We start from the raw sequence: 21,011 nt of genomic DNA, 5'->3' as shown, positions 1-21,011 counted from the left end.
GGCGGTTCAGAAAGTTGCATGGAAGCGAGAACAAGCCCCTGGGACCACCCTGCTTCTGGTCAGGCTGCCCCCAGTAAGGCGAGCTGGCCGGGCCATGTCTGTATCCGAGGGGAAAGGAGAACACATCTCACCCTGGAGCGGTCGGGTGGGGGGACCTCTGCCCCTTTAATGCTGTCAGCACCCTGGAGGGAAAAAATTGTGTCTGGGGACAGCTGTGTGTCCGGTGACCAAACTGCCCTCCCGAGGGGTGGATGGGAGGAAGCGTGAGGGTCAGCAGATGCTGACCCATGCCGTCACAACGCAGGCGGCTCACACGGGCAAGAGCCGCTGTGACCCAAAGCAGCGTCATGGTGGGAGAGCCCACAGGGAGCCCCCAGAGGCTGCAATCTGCCAGGATGAGGAGCACGCCCCGTGCAATGGGGCCCCACCGTGGATTCAGAGCACCCCTCTGGGCATGGCCTCAGGCGGCATGCCATGCAGGAACCCTGCTATGAGCCTACTTTCCGAGGCCACACAGTGGGCACAGAGATCTGGGGAAGGGGACAGGACTCTGGGTCAGCGTGACCAGCCGGGCTCCCCACCAGGGGTCTGTGCTCCAGGGGTGGCCCCCCATCACTGCCCTATGACTGTGACCCCCCAGGCAGGCCAGCCTCCTGTCCCTGGCAGGGTGCCCTCCGTGACAGCGCTGCCTTCCTTTGCAGATGGGAAGCCAGTGGAGGTGGATCCGCACCACATCCTCATTGAAGACCCCGATGGCTCATGTGCCCTCATCCTGGACAACCTGACTGGTGTGGACTCGGGCCAGTACATGTGCTTTGCGGCCAGTGCCGCCGGCAATGCAAGCACGCTGGGCAAGATCCTGGTGCAAGGTGAGCCGCTCTGGGAGGGAGACTGGAGTAGGAAGCATCCAGACTCCACTCCACTTCAGTGGCCCCATTGGGTGGGCTGCCGGTGACATCTGGGGCACTCATGAGTGGGGGTACGGTCCTGCTCCATCATGGTGTCTCTATGTGTGTCTCTTTCTCTTACCCTGCTCTGTGGCCCCACAGTACCCCCACGATTTGTGAAAAAGGTCCGGGCAGTTCCTTTTGTGGAGGGAGAGGATGCGCAGGTCACCTGCACCATCGAAGGTGCCCCACACCCTCAGATCAGGTGGGCTGGGCAGCTTGCACCCGGGGCACAGGAGGGGAGGTAGGCGGCATGCTTGCTGCCTGGGGAGTGGGCAGATTCTAAACATGGCTCCCGCTGTAGGGAGGGCAATACCCACTGGAGGCTGGGTGGGTGGCGTCAGGAGCACGTGGGTTCTGGATGGAAGCCCGATCCTGCAGGGTGGGCGAGAGGAGAGTCTTGAGTGGAGGAACCTGGGGAGGCCCTCCTCACCCCCTGGGGTTGGCTGCAGGTGGTACAAGGACGGGGCCCTGATAACGCCCAGCAGCAAGTACCGAACCCTGAGTGAGCCCCGCAGCGGTCTGCTGGTGCTGGAGATCCTGACAGCCAGCAAGGACGACTTGGGCCATTATGAGTGCGAGGTGAGGTGGGCAGGCACAGGGGACCTACCTCGGGGCCCACCATCACCCAGGGTCCTTGAACCATGATGAGGGAGGGGACACCTGGCCCATCATCACCCAGTGTCCCTGATGAGGGAGGCACCCCAGACCTACCATCACCCAGTGTCCCCGATGAGGGAGGAACCCCAGACCATCACCCAGGCTCCCTGATGAATGAGGGACCCCAGACCTACCATCACCTAGGGTCCCTGATGAGGGAGGGGACCCCAGGCCCACCATAACCCAGTGTCCCCAGTGAGGGAGGGTCCCCAGACCAACCATCATCCAGGCTCCCTGATGAAGGAGGGACCCCAGACCTACCATCTCCCAGTGTCCCCAGTGAAGGAGGGACCCCTGGCCCACCATCATCCAGTATCCCCATAATGAGGTTGGGACCCCCAGCCCATCACCCACTGTCTATGGCAAGGACAGGGACCTGGGTGGGAGCTCTGTGTGGCATTCTCTCTACCAAAGCCACCTGTCCACCTGCAGGGCCGGTGGTGGTCTGCGGAAGGTGTGTGTAGGCTGTGGCTCTTCCTGGCTGCCAGCCTCTGTGTGGTTGCTGCTGGTAGCCTGGGTTGAGCTAGGTGGGGCCTGCCCCCCCGGCAGCTCCTGGGGAGGCGCACACACCAGAGTTAGCTCTGGACCCACACTGTCTGATTCTGTTACTATTAGCCACACATGAATTTGAGTTGAAATCAGTTATTTAACTCTAGGTAAGAATTTGGTTCTGTTTTCAGTGTTTGGGGCCCACATGGCCACCACACTGAACTGTGCAGATAGTGTCCCCACCACCTAGGAAACCCCTGGCCGTGCTGGGTCTGTGTGGGCACCTTTCTTCTGTGGCGGGCTCTGTGGCTCTGGGACACAGCCAGGGAGGGCCCTCCATGAGAGATGGCCTCGACGGTCCCAAGGGAGCCACTGGCTCTAAGCGGGCTCTGCCATCCACCCTGCAGTTGGTGAACCGGCTGGGCTCTGCGAGGGGCGGGGCAGAGCTGTGCATGCAGAGCCCTGCTGTGCGGGCCCGGGAACAGCTTCACAGGGAGCAGCTTGCAGCCATGGAAGGTAAGTGCTACTGTGGGGCCAGGTTGGGGGGAAACCAGTAGCCTTTCCAGTCAGGGTGTGCTTCCTGGAGGAGGGGCAGTGAGGGCTGAGGAAGGGGTCTGGCTGGGAGACATGGAGATGCAGAGGCCATGGGTCAGGGGCTGGTTCCCAGCCCCCTACTGGGGCAGCGTGAGGTGAGCCTTGAGCCCAGAGCTTTGGCAAGGCTGGAGGGCAGCCCTGGGGTCCTGCATCTTGCTTACCATTTCTGGGGCAGTAATGAGTATGTAGAGAGGCCAGGCCTGGGCCCAGTAGGCTGCTGGGTAGTGGCCAGCAAGACGTCGTAATAGGCAGCAGGAACGTTGGGGAGGACGGCTCTGTGGGAGGCGTGCTGAGTGCAGAGCACCAGCTGCTGGGTCCCAACTTGGCTCCCAGGAGAGGGAGTGATATCAGGGACCTGGTACCTCCACACTGGGTTGAGCTGTTCATGGAAAAGTCAGAATGCCGTGGCTTTGCCTCCCTAGCCTGGCCTGGGGTGGTGTCTGGGGTCCTGGGATGGGTCTCACCAAGGGGGGATGTCCACCTGGGTGGGAGGTGAAGGGTGGGCAGCAGGATATCTCATGCCTCTACTCACATCTGAGTCCAGGGTTCCAGCTGTGCGCAGCCTAAGAATGGCCAGGATGGGAAGGGAGGAAGCTGGCATCTGTCCTGGGCCTGCTCAGTCAGAGAGCAACCTTATGGTGCCTGCAGGGCAGGCTGCAGGTCCAGGGACAGCTTCTTCCAGTCTGGGTTGCCCCACCTAGAAGGGGCTACCTTGTCAGTTGATGAGCCTCCTGTCCCTAGAGGCATGCAGGCAGAGGCTGGATCAACACCTGGTGGAGCTGTAGCTCTCACAGTAGGTCGGGCTGGAATACATGTCCTCCCAAGTCCTGAGTGTTGGCTTCTGCGATGCCTTGGGCTAATGGATCCAGTCCATCCTGGATGGGGCCCAACGTCCAGGGGCCTCTATCTGTCTGGACCCTCCCAGAGTCAGCCTACTTGGCATCTGGAGCTCGACCTCACAGCCTTGATGCCTTCCACAGCCATCACAGAGTGGGCAGGGGTCCATGTTCCTGCCCCCCCAGAGGGCACCTGCACTTCCTGCCATATGGCGTCTTATGTTGGGGAGGTGCTGAGCAAGGACTTTAGCACTCCTTTTTGGGCTGGAGACAAGCGTGTCCTACAGAGGCATTCACTTCATTGTCATGATGGGTCACTTTCTGTCAACGTGTCATGGCTGTGAAGTCTGGAAGAAGGGCAGCCCTCTGATACCAGGAACATGGCACCTCACATCCAAGAAAGCCAGTCCTCACAGACCCAGGAGTTGGAGCCCGCCGCCTCCTGCTTCCTAACCCTATCCTGCCGCTTCATCTTTAACCTGGTGGCTCCACAGCCAGAACAGCCCCAGCCAGCCTTGTGGGGTGGGTGCTGCCCCCTCGCTTTTGGAACTGCACTGGGCCGGGAGCCCCGCTTCGCATGGCTGCACCCCTCTGATGGCTGCCAGTATTCACCGGGGCTTAGAGCCCATCAGGTGGCAGGTCAGGTCAGGAACAAAGGCACCAGGAATGTAGGAGCCAAGACATTCCCTGACGACCACTCCTCAGAGCAGCAGGACAGGACTCCAATCGGGAGGGTGAGGGAAGGAGCTCTGGATTTTCCCACTACTCTGCATGCAGGATGTGGACTGCAGGCGGCAAACAGGCTGGCTTGCTCTGGACCCAACTTAATCCAAACACACAAGGCCTTTTGGCTGGGTCCCATTCTCTCTCCCAGGGGGCTACCCTCTCCGGGAGGCAGCGGACACAAACACACACATGCACATACATGCATGTGTGTGTGCACATACATGCATATATGCACACACACACACAAAGGAGGCTCTCAAGGGCCATACAGACACAGCTCGTACCTTTAATTCACATGCACCCAATCAGAGACAAGTTTAAAATACTCTTGGTTATCTAAGGGAAATCCTTTCTCTATATGGCACTGCAGCAAAGCCTAAAACCCACACACCAGAAGCCAGAGTGCTGTGTGCTGCAGGCCTTGCCACCTGACTTTTCTGAGCATCCCATTCAGCTTTGTCCCCAGGATGGCAAGAGGGACTGTTGAGATCTGAGGGTACTGGTATGTGCTGGACTGCCTGTTGTGCAGCAAGATGTGGCTGGAGGGGCATCTCAATGGTAAGCCTGGCCCTGCCCAGAAGCTGTAGAGGAAGAGGCCTCAGGATGGGTGAGAACAGGTGCTGCCTGGTCCCAGACGAGTCCTGTCCTGTCTCTGGGACTCAAGTTCTCCATCTGCTGACTCCAAGGAGATGGAAATCTAGGGCAATCAAGGCAGTTGAGTTTATGGGGAACTTCTATGGAGAGACCTAGGTTTCCCTGCTCATTTGGAGCTCAGGACCCTGTCCAGGTGTCTCTGGTTGCTCCTGATGGGATTTCCATGGCCTCGTGGTACAGAGCTCAGATGTGCCACCTCTAGGACTCCACTGTCTCTTTCCCCTGGAGAGATGCCTTTAGTCTTTAGGATTTTTTATAAAATAGGCACCAGCCATCCCAGTCCCAGTTTGGTTCACATGAGCCTTTCCTTCCCCCCACCCCTAGCCTTCAGTTTCTGTCTGAGAAGTGGGACCTCAGGTTTGACAAATTCACAGGGCTCCCTGGGCACATGGGCTGAAGAAGGAGCTGGGATTTCTGCATGGGCAGCCTAGACGGGGCCCCTACTCTTGCTGCAGTCACTGCAAGACCCTCATTTCCTCATATGGGACACACTGATGTCACACTTGCTCATCCCCCAGCCACTCAGAGCAGGCGCTGTCATCTCCGTGTTAAAGATGACAGAACTGAGGTTCCAACGTGAGACAGGCAAATCAGGCAGGGCTTGGATACAGTGCTCTGAAGCCGAGCAGGTTACTATACTGCCATGCCACTCAAATGGCTCAGCACCCGAGCGCTGGCTGATCTGTAACCCTCGCTATTCCGACTGTTTTCTTTGTAGTCACTGAGCAGGAGACTAAAGTCCCCAAGAAAACCGTCATCATGTAAGTGCAGGCGTGTTCCTAAACTTCCTCCTGACTGCAGTGCCCCCTGCATGCCCACTAACCCACGTGGACCTTGTCCGTGTGGCCTGTCCACCTGCTTGTCTTAACTGCCTGCCCACACGGCCTTTGCTCACCATGCAGACTGCCAGGACTTTGCAGATGCCACCGAGGGGACCAACCTTCCCCTGGGGCCTTGGCTACCTTCACACCTCACAGCTCTCTCTTCCAGGGCCTCTATACTCCAGTGCCTCCACAGGGTAGACTTACTCTGCATACTTCACAGCAGCTCATTCAGGGCTTGGACCCAGAATCACATCAGTTAATTTGGAGCTGGGACCAAGAGCTGCTTCCCACAGTGGGCTAGAGGGAATATTCTACTCCTCAAACCCTAGGATCTAGGGCATTTTTGTCCAACAGAGCTTTCTGTCATGTTGGAAATATTCTATCTTTATGATGTCCACTACAAGAACAGCTACTAGCCACAAGTGGCTACTGAGTATTTAAAATGTGTCAAGTGCAACTGAAGAACTGAATTTTAGATTTTACTTATTCTCATTAACTTGCATTTAATTAAAATAGTGTAGCTCTGGTGGGCAGCACAGCTCTAGGGCCCTTAAAGGTCTCCAGTCCCAACCCTAGCATTAGGGAGATGGGGAAACTCAGGTTCAGGGAAGAGGTTTGCTCAGGATGGTTCTTGATTGAAAGCCTAACCCATTTCCCCGGTGCCACGCCCATTGTCCCCTTTTTATTAGGTGCCTTCAAGGCTGGGGTTGTTGCTAATTAAATAACACAAGGGGTCTGGAGCTGAGTAAGCCCACAGAAGGCAGAGTTGGTTTTCACCTGGATGATCCAGTAGGAGGTGTCTGCAGGCGGAGATTGTGTAAAAGTTTGTGGAAGCCAGGAGGCAAGAAAGACTGGTCTAAGACCAGATGACTGGGAAGCTCCTTTTGGTTCCTCATGGGCCTATGACCTCCTAAAGGGGCCTGCAGTTGGCCAAGTTTTGGAGAATCCTATCGCCAGACATTTGGTCAGATCCTGGATTAACCCTTCCTCAATTTTCTCCATCCTCCCCCAAGGCACATTGCTGCCCACATGGGGAAGTACATGGGGCAGTAGTAAGCATCCCTGGAGGCATGCAACTGTGCCAGAGCTATACACAGGTTAACTCTACATTTTGTCTATGAAGGGAGCATTTCTATTATTTACATCTTACAGATGACAAAATGGAGAAACAGAGACAGGGCCAGGCTGCCTCATCAGTAAGACTTCAGAGAGGACTCGCACCTGGGGCAGCCGGACTAGGGGACTCAAGGGGCATCCTGAAGTCCAATCTATTCCAGGCTTAGGGAGGTAGCAACACACACCCTGTGTTGCTGGAGGAGCTCAGCTGGAGGAATTGTGCCAGGCATCTCTCCCAAGGGCACACCACAGAGTGGGGACTCAGGGTACACAGGGAGGAAAAAGGGCTTGGAGAGAGACCCCTGCCACCTGGCAGTCCCACCTGCTGTCCTGGGAGCCCCAGTGCAGGATGCCCACATGCCTTCACGGGGGCAGTAATGAGCTCAACACAGGGAGGCATTTAGGAGGCATGACCCCAGTACCCACATGACTGACTGTCCTGCCTTGGCGAACTGAAGAGGCATGAGGCCAGCCGATGGGCCTGGCCCAAGTTCCCATGATGTTTGGGCAAGCTCCGACCCAGGGACAAGCCTAGTGCTCCCGAGCCTGGGCATGAGGCAGGAAGGCAGTCCTGTGATTTTTTATTAGGCCACGCCTCCAAGCCTCAGTTCCCCCGTCAGTTGAGTGGGGTGTAGTGTTTCCTTCTTACCTGCTGAGGGCTGAGGAGGCAGGGCCTATAATTGCTGTGCTGTAGCACACATTTCTGGGCCCATCCCTGGAAGTATATGCTCCTGGGTGGAGCCCTAAGTTGGATAAAAGCTGAATGAGAGGGAGAGAGAGCGAGCACAAGCTTGCCTTAGTCATAGCAGGCAGGTGACGACAGCATTGAGCTGTCACCACATGCGTGCCTGAGCCCAAGAGAAAATGCAGGTCCCAGGGCCCAGGAGAGTTGTGAGTTCCCCAGGGTCTGTGTGTTTAGCACATCCTTGCTCCGTGATATTGCCTGATACTCATTGTACCCCCAGCACCCGCCAAGGTCAGGGGCACAGGGTGGCAGGGGGTCCTGGGGGTGACTGGTGGACTTCTGAATCATGGCCTGGGCATGTGTGCAGCCTTCTCAGCCTCGTGGTCCACACTTGCAAAAGGAGGTCAGACCCAACCCCCAAGGCTGCTGCAGAGTCCCTGGCCAGTACCTGATGTTCACTCACATGCAAATGGCCTTGCGTTCTGCCTCCTCTTTCCTTCCTGCCCGCTCCCATTTAGGCGGAAGGGGCCCAGGAAGAGGAAGTGCTTGTCTGATGTCACACAGCCCATGACGGCCAAGCCACGCTCAGAGCCGGGTGTTCTTGCTGGGCTTCATGCCCCCAGACGAACAGATCAGGAGCACAGGCAGCAGATCAGTGCTCTGACAACCCTCCTGGACCTAGCATCAGCTGCCAACCTATCTCCAGCTGAGGACCATTGAGGCTCCTGCCCTCTGAGAGGTCACGGGGGTCATCCCCCATGATACAAAGCACAAAGCACTCATGGGATAGACAAAGAAGGCCACGTGGCTGTGTCCCTGCATCCCTGTCCATTAGCTCTACGAGGAGCATTGACATCTCCAAAAGAAGGTGGCCATAAATGGAGAAGAGACACACGTGGAGACATTGTGAACCAGACTTGGTCTTGGGTTTGGAGGTGCACTGTGATGAGGCGTGGGCCTCCCCTGTTGCCTCAACTCTTGTTTTGAGATCTGTGCACTAGAGCCTGAGTTGGCTAGATGAGGCTTTGTGCTTTGTTCCATTGGTTCTCTGGCTAGAGGTTCCAGAGGGCGGGCTCAAGCACACATGTAGGAATTTGTTTATGCAGTGTCACCAATTGCTCGCTACACTAACCTGATCACTCACGTGGCCCCCGCATGTGCTGATGGCGTGGGCAACGGGCAAGGGTACAGGTCTCTGTGCACATTTCCTCTTGGCCCTCTCCCTGCAGAGAGGAGACCATCACCACCGTGGTGAAGAGCCCTCGTGGCCGGCGCCGGTCCCCGAACAAGTCCCCCTCCCGCTCGCCTTCCCGTCGCACTGCCAGCCCACCCAGGCCAGGCCAGTTGGCCCCTGAGGTGCTGTACTCACTGGGGGCCAGCCAGCCCCGCAGGCCTGAGGTGGAGCCAGGCTGGAGACCTACTGTACCCACGCTGTATGTGACGGAGCCTGAGTCCCACACGCCGGGCCTGCCCCAGGGCACAAGGCCCCAGCCCAAGTGGGTAGAGGTCGAGGAGACCATTGAAGTCAGGGTGAAGAAGACGGGCTCCAGGGGTGCATCCCCTGCCAGAGAGGCACCTGACAGCTCTGCAGGGCTTCTCTTCACGCTGCCTGGTGGGACCCCCATAGGAGACCCCAATGCAAACAACTCCAACAACAACCTACTGGCCCAGGAGCCCCAGGCCCAGGGCAGGGCACTGGTCAGCACTGGAGAGCCTCTCATCTTCTGCATGGACACGGGGCCAGAAGAGACCTGTGAGCCGTTCCTTCCCCAGGGGGCTGAAGAGAAAACCCCCATGGAGGAGGTGGAGGAGGTGGAGGGAGGAGGTGCCCTCCTGACGGAGGAGCCCCTGGGCACCAACAGCCTTTGGGGCCGTGACCCCAAGATCCTCACACATGATGGCCGAGTGCTGACGCTGGCTGACCTGGAGGATTACGTGCCCCGGGAGGGGGAGACCTTCGGCTGCCATGGCCCTGTGCCCAGCACTTCTGACGACCCACCCTGTGAGGTCTCTGTGCTCCAGAGAGAGATCAGTGAGCCCACGGTGGGGCAGCCTGTCCTGCTCAATGTGGGGCGTCCCCTGGGCCCTCGAAACCCACCTAGCTTTTTCAGTCGCCGGGAGGCGTCTCCCTTGGGACCTCAGGTCCTCGGCCCCGCAGGAGTCTCCTTCTGTATGCAGGAAGCCCGGGCTGGGGGTGCTACGTCCTGGAAGCCGTCCTTCTCCATCCAGGTCCAGAGGTCTGCAGACAGTGGCCAGAGCAGCTTCAAAACGGAGGTTAACACCCAGACGGTCAGCTTTGGGACGGTGGGCGAGACCGTCACCCTGCACATCTGCCCGGATGGGGACAAGGCCCCTGGCCCCTCTCAGGGCTGAGGCTGTGAGCAGCAGGTGCCTGGCTGCCGGGCCCTGTGGCTTCATGGAGGAAACCAGCGCTCCATGGACACATGTGTGCTCTGACCCTCTCTCTAACTCTCCAAGAACTCAGGGCTGGAGCCTGCTCGCCCCTCTCTCCCCAGGCACTTGCTACCTCATGGGGCCTGGTCCAGCTGAAGGCACCGTGCCCAGACCTGGCGTCTCAGAAAGTACAGAAGGCCGGAGGGACTCACAGACTGCAGCTCTGGGCTCAGGTCTCTAGATGCAGGTCAGGGACTCTGCATCTGTCCTGCCACGTTCATGAGGCCAGGCTGCCAGGTGGGCCCTGCCTGCTCCAGGCTGGGGTCCCAGTCTTCCTTTCACTGGGGGGCTCCCCAGCCACATCTTCACTATGAACATTTCTCTTGGCCTCCTGGAGGCCTGTGCAGGGCCTAGCTCTGCAGGAACTCCTGGGCCTCTTTGCAGGGTGAACCAGGGTCTGTGTGTGGGAAGTGGCCCATCAGTGACCCCCAATGATAATAAACTGGTTCCCTGCACTGCCTCTGTTCTGCTCTCTTGCCTCTCTGTCTGGTGGCTCCGACGTCTTGTGGGGGAGGACCCTGGGTCAGCACCCGGCATCAGCCTGTGGGTTCTGGCCCATTCTTGGGGTCCCTGGATGGAGGCGTGACAGCTCACAGGTTTAGCTTGCTCACATGGGCTGTGTGGCTGGTCACAGGTGCATATACTGGGATCAGGATGGCCCATAGTGGTTGTTCCCAGCCTGCTGTGCAATGGGGGCTGTTGGTGAGATTGACACAGAGGGTGTTTGCGTCAGAGGCGTGCTGACGTCTTTGGACTGGGTAAGGACAGGATGGATTCCCAGTGTCATAGAGGACAAACAGACAGCAGACTGCCCAGTGTCTTTCTGTTCTGGAGGGCCCGAGGGTACAGAAGATCAGCAAGAGAGAGGGTCTGGGGCAGCGGAGAGCTCCAGGCAGGGGCACCTGCTGGGAATGGAGTGGTGGGCATCCCTGGGCATGTGTGAGGCTGTGGGGTGGCTGTACCAAGTTACCTCTAGGTAGAAGAGGAAAACGTCCTGGGAGCTGGGGGCAGAGAGCCCACACATGGGGTAGTTGGAGGGTTCCCTCGGGGGCTGTGTGGGAAGCTGGGGTAGGAGCCAGTGAGGGTGCGGTGGCCTGGGTGGGCAGGAAGGAGCCCCTGGTCCCTGACAGCATGAGGCTGTCCCCAGGCCTCCCTAGAGTGTGGGGCTGGGTCCACCCTGGCCTGGGTGGCCCAATACCTTGGGGTCTGGAGTGGGCCATGGGGTGGGGGGAAGCCAGTCCCAGGGTGAAGGGGTGGGATGACCTGAGACTGAGGACAAACCAGGACAGAGGGTAGGTATCCAGGCCCACCTGTCCCCAGAGGAGCCCGCATGCTCCTGAAGGCCCTGAGTTCACTGCCTTGAGTGGGTGGGTGGGGCAGGCAGGTGGGAAGGGCACTGCTGGGAATGGAGTGGTGGGCATGCCTGGGCATGTGTGAGGCTGTGGGGTGGCTGTACCAAGTTACTTCTAGGTAGAAGAGGAAAATGTCCTGGGAGCTGGGGGCAGAGAGCCCACGCATGGGACTCTGAGTCCTGTGACTAGGTTTCTGGAGCCTTCTTCTGGGGCCCAGGCCACCTCTCACCCCTACACACTGACCTGCCTCTCTCACAGATGCTGCTGTCCATCCCGCAGTTGCCCTGGAGCCAGCAGACCAGGAGGTCACGGTGTGCACCAAGGCTCCAGGACCCTCCACGGGGGACCACGCTGGCCCCAGCACTGGCCCTGGGGGGCCACCCAAACTCCAGGACGCTGGCCCCCAACTCCCAGGCATGGAAGATGCAGATGCATCTGGTGAGGCCCAGCGGCCTCAGGCTGACCACCCAGTGCCACCTGCTCTCAGAGTCCCCCCTGTGCTGGCCCCAACCTTGGCCACCCCAGGTATCCATCCTGTGTGGGCGAATGGGCAGAGCCCTAGGGACCATGACATCCCAATGGCTCCATGCACTCAGCCTCAGTCTCCCCATCTATGAAACTAGGCAGGGGAGTGGGTGCTGGGAGGTTCTTCCCCAGTACATTTGTCCTGGGAGCCAGAGACTTTGGTGGTCAGTCCTGGGCAGAAAGCCTGGGGAACCTGTACTCCTGGGTAAGTGAGGAGGAGAAGGAGGAGGGAGGAGGAGGGGGGAGAAGAGGGAGGAGGAGGTGGAGGGAGGAGGGAAGGAGAAGTAGGAGAGGGAAGAGGGAGGAGGGAGAAGAGAGGGAGGAGAGGGAGGGGTAGACCCCCCCGCCACCCCAGAGAGATGAGACCCCCAGAGATATGCCTTGAGGCCCCTCCCCCCAGAAGCTGCTGCACCTGCTGGGGCCCTGCAGAGTGGCTGGCGAGGGGGCCTCAGGGCTGGTGGCCCAGGCTAGGAGCTAGGGCAGGGCTCTGGGCTCTGTAGGGAGGTCGGGAGCCCTGGGTTTCAGGAGTGGGTGTTCCCTGTCCGTTCTTACTCATAGGGCCCTGCACCCCTGGAGTCCCGGCTCTGTCTTGTGCTCCCACCCTCTGGGCCTGGAGGACGACATGGGGGCACATTGTGGGGGACAGTCCCAGCTCCATCCCAATGTCTCACTAGGCCCCTTGTCTCCTACCAGTTGAGCCCCAGAAAGTGCCACAGCCTCTCCCCCAGGAGGGCCAGGAGCAGGACTCAGGGGCCCGTGCCGAGGGCCAGGGACGCATCGTGCCCATCCGGTAACCTCCCTGGCGTGCTGGGTGGGGGCAGTTCATGAGAGGGACATCCCAGGGGCAGAGCACGGAGGAGAGGCCGCCCTCAGGGTGAGGGGTGTTGGTGGAGCCCTCTCATTGCCCAGGGCTGGGTCCCCTCTCTGTACATCCCCTCCCAAAACATCTGCTGCCGTCCAGGGAGGGGGAGGCACGCACCCCCATCTTATGGTGAGGCTTGGCCGCCCGCACTCCAGAAGTGTAGGAGACAGGCAGACGGCTCATCCAGCTCCATGACCACAGGATGGAGGGCACAGCCTGGCCGGGGGCAGGCACAGTGGAGCTGTGGGACGTCCACAGCCAAGTGTTCACGGAGACCACCCATAGGACATACGTGTACCAGGCCAGCGACACAGCTGCCGCAAGTAGGTTACATGTGTGCTCCCCATGCCCTGGACTGGGGGGGGGGGGCACTTGTGCAGAGGAAACTGCAAAGCCACCTGGCCTGTCCCGGCCTTGCTGTGGCCGGGGGCCTCACTGCCGTTTCCCTGCATTCCCTAAGAGGGCCATCCCTGGGAGAGGTGAGATCTCTCTCATTGGGGGTGCTGACAGGACTGAATTGGATGTTGGGTGCCCCTTTCCCCAGCAGGGGTTAGCACACTCTGCATGCCCTGCCCTTGGACAGCTAACGTCTAAGCAGGACAGACAGAGGTCAGATGGAAGGAAACACTTACTGGCCATCAGGGGCCCGGGCAGAGTCAGGAGGGGATTGTCCTCATTTGGGGAGGCAGGTGCCCCGGGGGAGTATCTCAGGGCCTGGCTGCCCACCTGGGGTGTCAAGACAGACCCAGGGTCAATGCTGGTCCACCAGGGGTTCTCTGACTGCAAGCCCCAGCTTGACGAGTCCATGCTGGAGGGGCTGTGGTGGGCAGGGTGGGCGGCACAGCCTGGGCCCCCTCTCACAGGCTCGGTCCTGCACCCCAGGGCCCCCGTCCATGCAGGTCATCATCGAAGATGTGCAGGCACAGAAGGGCAGCACAGCCCAGTTCCAGGCGGTCATTGAGGGCAACCCGCAGCCCATGGTGACCTGGTACCGGGTAGGGACAGGCGCCGTGTGGGGGGCCGGGCTTGGGGAGTGTGTGGCATTCCCACCCGACAGCAAGCCGCTCACTGGGGGCCGGGACAGCCTGCCTTGCAGGGGTCTCCAGGTTGGGCTGATGGTGGCCCCACCCGCCTGTGCCCCCAGGACGATGCCCAGCTGGTGGATGGTGCCCGGCTCAGCCAGCAGCAGGAGGGGACCACCTACTCCCTGGTGCTGAGCGATGTGACCCAGCACGACGCTGGTGTCTACACATGCCTGGCCCGCAACGCTGGTGGCCAGGTGATGTGTAAAGCGGAGCTGGTAGTCCACGGGGGTGAGTCGGGGGATCCCTCCTAGAACCCGAGTGTCTGCTCCTTGAAGGCACGGGGTGGGGTCTGTGGCCTCTCACAGGCTCCAGCACAAGGATGCTACACTTGGGGGAAATGGACATCTTTACCCACACCGAGGGCTTCCCGCTCCTTGACTGCAGGAGACAGCGAGCCGGACTCAGCGAAGCAAAGCTATCGAAGGAAACTGCGCTCTTTCTACGAGGTCAAGGAGGAAATTGGAAGGTATGGTCCAGAAGCCCAGCCCCCGAGCCGCTGCCCCGCCCCTAGTCCCCGCCCCTCAGTCCCGCCTCCCGAGTCCCCGCCCTCAGCCCCTCCTTCCTTAGTCCCTCCCCCAGTCCCCGCCTGTCAGCCCCGCCTCCCTGAGTCCCTAACCCGAGTCCCCGCCCCTCAGCCCCGCCTCCCTGAGTCCCGACACCGAGTCCCCGCCCCTCAGTCCCGCCCTCAGCCCCTCCTTCCTGAGTCCTTCCCCCAGTTCCCGCCCCTCAGCCCCGCCTCCCTGAGTCCCTACCCCGAGACCCCGCCCCTCAGCCCCGCCTCCGAATCCATACCTCGAGTCCCCGCCCCTCAGTCCCGCCCTCAGCCCCGCCTCCCCGAGTCCCTACTCCTGAGACCCTGACCCGGGAGCCCGGCCTTTCACAAGCACCGCCCCCAGAAGCCGCCTTCCCTGGAGGACTCCTCCAGCCCGGACCCCACCCCTACCCCGACCCCAACCACGACCCCGGGGAGCCTGTCGCATGCGCCCAGCGTGGCTCCCCTCTTCCCAGGGGCGTGTTTGGCTTCGTGAAGAGGGTGCAGCACAAGGGAAACCAGATGTTCTGCGCAGCCAAGTTCATCCCCTTGCGGAGCAGGACCCGCACCCATGCGTACCACGAGCGGGACATCCTGGCCACGCTGAGCCACCCGCTGGTCACCCGGCTGCTGGACCAGTTTGAGACCCGGAAGACCCTGATCCTTGTCCTGGAGCTGTATCCCGCCCTCAGCCGGAGAGAGTGCAGAGAGGGGCGCGCCCTGGGCAGGCAGGGGTCTGAGGGCCACGTGGGGCCCGTTGTTTTGGTGTCCCTGGACACAGCACCGTCCTTGTAGCTCCGGTCCCGTGGTTCCGGAATTTGGGCAGGGCTGTGTCCACAGGGTCCAGGACATGCCTTCACTGGGCCCCTGCCATGCTCCACGTGGCCTCACTAGCAGGGACGTCCGACTTATGTGGCTGCCCCCAGCGCTAAAGCTGAGAGGCTCCTCAGGCTGCCCACCCAAGGTCCAGCGAGGGGCAGACACGCACGACTCGCTCCCCTCCTACTCTGCTGCTGCCACCCACTGATCTCAGCCCCTGTCCTCGGGGTCCCTGTTCCTCCCACCCTCGTCAGCCTGAGCACCACCCTCCCCAGCGTGGCTCCCACCCCCACCCCAAGATAAGACTTGCCAAAGGTGTGTGGGGCTGGGTGAGTTGCAGACTCCAGAGCTTTTCCTGACCTGAGCCCCAGGTGCTCATCAGAGGACCTGCTGGACCGTCTGTTCAAGAAGAGTGTGGTGACAGAGGCTGAGGTGACCGCACAGTGTCCTGCTCCCTTGCCAACACAGGCCCCCAGCGCTCCCCAGCTCAGAGACCGTCTGAGGTTGCCCAGGGCCGCATGGGGCGTGGCAGCTCCTCAGCGGAGTTCTCCAAGCCATCCCACGGCCTCCCCCTCACAGGCTCTGCCTGGCCAGGGGGCCATGCTCCCCTGGCCCTGAGACACGGTGCTTCCTGCTTTGGCCAGGCTGATCCACTGCCCGGCTGGAGAAATCCTCTGGCCTTGGGGCCCATGGGGTCTGGGAGGCTTTGCACATGGCTGCCCTGTGGAACCATCCCAAGCTCAGATCTGAGGGAAGTGGGGGCCTTGCAGGTGGGAGTGGCACAGGGAAGGAAGTGGAGAAAGAGGTGGACGATGGCTCACGCCTGAGCCCTGGCCTTTCTTGCAGGTCAAGGTGTATGTCCAGCAGCTGGTGGAGGGGCTCCATTACCTGCATGGCTGCAGCACTCTCCACCTGGACATAAAGGTACTCGGCCCCCTCGGGGTCCCCAGGGACTGGGGAGGGACAGGTGGGAGCCTGGGGCCTGCCGGCTGGTGGGGGAGCCACAGGCCACCACTTTGAGATTCCCTGTTAGGACTTGGTTGCCTCTGGGGATGGGGAGCTCTTTCAGGGGGCTGCAGCTGGGATGAATTGGAGGCTGTCCCCAAATGGCACTGAAATCCACCCCCAGCACTGCCCACGGTCCCACTCTGGCCTCACTGTTGCTTGGAACAGCCCATCACAGACCCGGGGGTTCCCTGCTCCCTAGGGCATGGCCTTACCCCTCCCTGACTCTCCCTAACAGCCCCCCAACATTCTGATGGTGCATCCTGCTCGGGAAGACATTAAAATCTGCGACTTTGGCTTTGCCCAAAAAATCACCCCAGGAGAGCCACAGTACAGCAAGTATGGCTCCCCGGAGTTTGTGTCCCCGGAGATCATTGAGCAGACCCCTGTGAGCGAGGCCTCCGACATCTGGTGAGCTCGCAGACCAGCAGCCCCCTGACACACAATCCCTCCCCTCCCCCCCCCGCACCCCTCAACCCCGAGCACACACTTTGACTGTGGTTTTGTTCCTCCAGGGCCATGGGGGTCGTCTCCTACCTCAGGTGAGCAGACCCCTGCCTCTGTCAGCCACCTCATCTGAAGCCAGCCCCAGCCCCCCCGCCCCCGCATCAGGCCTGTGGGAGGCCAGAGCACTACTGGCCAGCTTCCCAGATCAAAGACCCAGGCCCCAAAGGGCAGCTATTATGGGAACCAGCCGTCATCCAACTGAGAAGTGCTTTCTGCTGAGTTCTTTCCTTACATACGCTGTTCCGCTGTTCCGGAGGGGCTCTGCCCGGTCCCCAGGCAAAGCAGTGAGCTGTGTCCCTAAAGGGTCTGGGTGGTTTGCAGAAAGGCCTCTCATAACAGTCCCTGCTGCCCTGAGGATGCTGCTGGTGTAGACGGCACCTGGATCCCGGGCTGAGGCTGGGTACACACGCCAGGCTGACCCTTGATCCCCGTCCCGGGCTGAGGCTGGGTACACACGCCAGGCTGACCCTTGATCCCCGTCCCGGGCTGAGGCTGGATCTCGGGGCTAATCTCAGACCATTGCGAGGACTCTCAGGGCTGCATGGGAGTAGCACTGTGGCGGTCTCCAGGCAGGACTGGGTGCTCCCTTGTCCTGGCCACCTGCCCCCTATGGATCCAGAAAACCAGGTCACATCTGAAGGCAAGTCGCGTCTCTGCTTTTAGCCTGACCTGCTCGTCACCATTTGCTGGTGAGAGTGACCGAGCCACGCTCCTGAACGTACTGGAGGGGCGGGTGTCCTGGAGCAGCCCTGCGGCTGCCCACCTCAGCGAGGATGCCCAGGACTTCATCACGGCTGCCCTGCGGAGGGCCCCAGAGTGAGTGCACACCCCTTCCCCCTGCCCAGGGTTCTCTTAGGCCTGGGCCTGGGCAGCTGAACCCTGGCCTGAGCCCTGGCCTTCCTCTCCTCCTAGGACCCGGCCCAGTGCAGCCGAGTGCCTCGCCCACCCCTGGTTCCAGGTGAGTCCGAGGTGAGCCCGAGCAAGTCTGCACAGGGAGAGAAACTGAGGCCAGGAGGGGTAGAGGCCTGCGTGGGCCACCGGGTGCACCAGGGTCTCCCCTCACCGCCCCTCTCACTTGGGCCCCCTCAGAAGTCCGTGCCCGCGGAGGAGGCCCACTTCATCAACACCAAGCAACTCAAGTTCCTGCTGGCTCGCAGCCGTTGGCAGGTGAGCTGGGCAGCGAGTGGGAGTGGTGGGGCGGGGAGGGGAGAGTTGGGGTGGGGGGGAGTTGGGGAGAAGAGGAGGCGGGGACTGGAGGCCCGCAAAAGAAGCCAGGTCCGGAGGGCTGGCTGTGCGTCCCGCCCGCCCGGCCTGGGAGAACTGGAAGCCTCGCTCTGGCCCGTCGTTGGGGTCTGCGCTCTCTGAGCCGCCGGGGCAGGTCCGGGCGGAAGTGCGTGCAACTCCAGCGAGGGCAGGGACAGAACGACAGAGCCCTAGGGCTTGAGGAGTGGAGCTTGTGACGCTCCCAGCTCCTGGGTGCCCCGACTGGGCCCAGTAGGAGCCGGGGCGGCGCGGGCCCACGGCTGACGCGCCCCTGTCCTCCGCACCCCCCAGCGCTCCCTGATGAGCTACAAGTCCATCCTGGTGATGCGCTCCATCCCCGAGCTGCTCCAGGGCCCTCCCGACAGCCCATCCCTCGGGGTGGCCCGGCACCTGCGCGGCGACGCCAGCAGCTCGTCGTCCTCGTCCTCCGACAACGAGCGGGCGCCTTTCGCCCGAGCCAAATCGCTGCCGCCCTCCCCGGTGGCCCACTCCCCGCTGCTGCACCCTCGGGGCTTCCTGCGGCCGTCCGCCAGCCTGCCCGAGGAGGCCGCGCCTCCGCCCACGCCGGCCCCCCGCGCGGAGGCGCCCGCCGCCCGGGGCTGCGTCCCGCGGCAGAGCGTCCTCCGCAGTCTCTTGTACCAGCAGGCGGGCGAGGGCCCGGAGCGCGGAGGCCCCGCCGCGGGCGGCCGGCGGCACCTGCTCACGGGCGGCTACTTCGCCCGCGCCCTGCCCGGCCTGCGAGAGCCGCTGCTGGAGCATGGCGCGCGGGAGGAGGCGGCCGCCCTGCGGCTGCCGGGCTGCAGCGCCCTCGGGGCCCCCGGCCGCGGCCGCTCCCTGGCGCTCGGCCGGCCGCCCCCCGCCAGCGCGGCGCCTGAGGCCGGTGGTGGAGTGCAGTGCCGTGGCCCGGGCCGCTCGGACCTCCAGGCGGACTCAGGGGAGAGCTGGCCGGGAGGGCTCTCCCGTGCCAGGGACACGGAGCGTCCGGAGGGATCCCGGCAGGAGCCGGGACTATTTCCGTGCACCGGTGGCGACCCGGGGTCCACTCGGCAAGAGGGGTCATCTCAGGACAGCCGCGGGGGGCAGGCCGCGCCTTCCTTTCATCCCCAGAGGAGTCCTGCTCCCCAGGAAGGCTGTGGCCCCCCTCAGGCTGTTACACCACAACCTTCTGGCTCCTTCCCTGCAAAGCAGTGCACGGGGTCCCTCCTGGCACCGTTGAGCTCTTCCCTCTCTCCAGCCAAAGGAAGCCCCCAGCCAGCCTCTAAGAAGGGACCAAAGGACATCCCTCTCCCTGGGAGGCCGAGTCCCCCCAGCTCCCCAGGGCTGGCCTCAGCAGTGGGCGCGCAGCCTGGCCCCTCCCAGGCTGCGGAGCCGGAAGACGCATCAGAGTCTGAGCCCAGCCCGCAGCGCCCTCAGGAGCAGACCACCGCGCGCAAGTTCTCACTGGGGGCGCGCTGTGGGGGCTACGCGGGAGTGGCGGGCTACGGCACCTTTGCCTTTGGCGGGGACGCGGGGGGCATGCTGGGGCAGGGTCCCCTGTGGGCCAGGATGGCCTGGGCCACCTCTCAGTCCTCCGAGGAGCATGATGATGCTGGGGCACAGAGCCCACCCCCCCAGGCCAGCGCAGAACCCCTTCCCGAGGGCAGCGGGGCACCCTCAAGGGCCTCCCCAGAGCTGAGCTCGTGGGAGGACTTTGGTGGGGGCTCCCAGGTGTCCCTAGTGCAGATCCGAGACCTGTCTGGGGACGCAGAAGCAGCCGACACCGTGTCCCTGGATATCTCAGAGGTGGAACCTGCCTACCTTAACCTGTCTGACCTGTATGACATCAAGTATCTCCCGTTCGAGTTCATGATCTTCAGGAAGGTCCCCAGGCCTGTGCCACCAGAACCACCGTCGTCCCCCGAGTCTGAAACCGAGGGGCCCTGGCCGGGCGCGCTGGGCCCGCCAGCCAGCTTGCAGATCACCGAGGAGCCGGAGGACATGGACACTCTGCTCAGGGAGGCCCCCCGCAGCAGGAAGCGCAAGTGGTCGCCCCCCTCCGGCGGCCTCTTCCACTTCCCAGGAAGGCACGCCATACTGGACGAGCCCGCGGAGCTGGGCCTGCGCCGGAGGGTGAGGGCCTCCGTGGCCCACATCTCCCGCCTCCTCAGGGGCAGGCCTGGAGGTGACTCCCCCGCCCCACCCCTCTCCCCTCCGCCCGGCAGGCCTTGGGGCACCTCAGCTCCCACGCGGGGAAGGGCTGGGGTGACCCAGAAGCTGCTCTCTCCAGGGTCCCCCTCCCCGTGCCATACACACCCAGCCCTGTTCCTGAGGTCACCCATGTGGCTTCAGCCTCTCCCCATGTGCATCTGAGGCCCAGCGAGCCTGGGGACCTAAGGAGGCTTGGAGACACTCATACAGAGAGCATCCAACCACGCCAGCCCTGCTGGCCCGTCCCTGACCGTCGGGGCCTTGGCCAGGCCTCCCCAGGCACCATGGGCTCCCGAGTCTTACCTGCCCCTGGTGCCCTTGCCCAAGGTAGACTGACCCTGACAGGGGTGGGGAGGGGGTGGTCTCTGCAGCAGAGTAGCTCCTTTGCGACAAAAGCCCCTGGGATTGGGGCTCTTCTGCCACGTGGGGATCCCGCCACGGGTGGCTCCGAGTTCCTCCTCCCATGCTCCCAGGGGAGCTGGGCCCCTCGCGTGCGCTTCCCAGAGGCCTGTTCCTCTCTGCAGGTCTGGAGAAAGAGAGCCCCCCCAGGAAGAAGGCAGGCCTGGCTTCCTTCCGGTTGGGCCTGAAGAGCAGGGACCGAGGTGGGTGCGCTGCCCAGGGGCCGAGGGGACCCAACTGTGGGGGAAGGGAGCCCCTCCCTGGTGCCCAGACCGGCAGAGGGGGCAAGCTTACATCCACAGGGGTTGGAGCCCAGATTGGTTGGGGGGCAGCGGCTCCAGTGCCCAACACTGGGGCAGTCCTGGAGGCCTTCCTGGAGGAGGTGCTAGTGCCAAAGATGAGCTGAGCGGGCATGGGCTTCCCCAGCATCCTCCTCTCGGGGGTCCAGGCTGTGTTCTTGGGTTGGGGGTCACCTTTGAAAGCTTGCCGG

At 62.0% G+C, this 21,011-nt stretch overlaps 1 protein-coding gene across 1 annotated transcript in view; it reads left to right on the top strand.

Annotated features, from left to right (window-relative positions):
* OBSCN (obscurin, cytoskeletal calmodulin and titin-interacting RhoGEF) overlaps positions 1-21,011 on the top strand; it is a 133,173-nt gene that overhangs the window by 108,346 nt on the left and 3,816 nt on the right. Inside the window, exons 71-92 of the mRNA XM_032397906.1 lie at positions 702-869; positions 1,050-1,152; positions 1,400-1,529; positions 2,504-2,612; positions 5,625-5,667; positions 8,761-9,887; positions 11,596-11,862; positions 12,556-12,652; positions 12,926-13,047; positions 13,607-13,719; positions 13,869-14,037; positions 14,194-14,275; positions 14,818-15,018; positions 15,532-15,592; positions 16,007-16,084; positions 16,404-16,576; positions 16,681-16,707; positions 17,336-17,488; positions 17,585-17,630; positions 17,762-17,839; positions 18,227-20,096; positions 20,647-20,724. Of these exons, the coding sequence (XP_032253797.1) occupies positions 702-869; positions 1,050-1,152; positions 1,400-1,529; positions 2,504-2,612; positions 5,625-5,667; positions 8,761-9,887; positions 11,596-11,862; positions 12,556-12,652; positions 12,926-13,047; positions 13,607-13,719; positions 13,869-14,037; positions 14,194-14,275; positions 14,818-15,018; positions 15,532-15,592; positions 16,007-16,084; positions 16,404-16,576; positions 16,681-16,707; positions 17,336-17,488; positions 17,585-17,630; positions 17,762-17,839; positions 18,227-20,096; positions 20,647-20,724 (5,295 nt within the window). The remainder of the gene's footprint in view (positions 1-701; positions 870-1,049; positions 1,153-1,399; positions 1,530-2,503; positions 2,613-5,624; positions 5,668-8,760; positions 9,888-11,595; positions 11,863-12,555; positions 12,653-12,925; positions 13,048-13,606; positions 13,720-13,868; positions 14,038-14,193; positions 14,276-14,817; positions 15,019-15,531; positions 15,593-16,006; positions 16,085-16,403; positions 16,577-16,680; positions 16,708-17,335; positions 17,489-17,584; positions 17,631-17,761; positions 17,840-18,226; positions 20,097-20,646; positions 20,725-21,011) is intronic.

This window comes from Phoca vitulina, unplaced genomic scaffold, assembly GCF_004348235.1.
Source record: "Phoca vitulina isolate PV1807 unplaced genomic scaffold, GSC_HSeal_1.0 scaffold106, whole genome shotgun sequence".
NCBI lineage: Eukaryota > Metazoa > Chordata > Mammalia > Carnivora > Phocidae > Phoca > Phoca vitulina.
The sequence above is the reverse complement of the archived record's forward strand: the minus strand, read 5'-3'. Positions and strand labels throughout refer to the sequence as shown.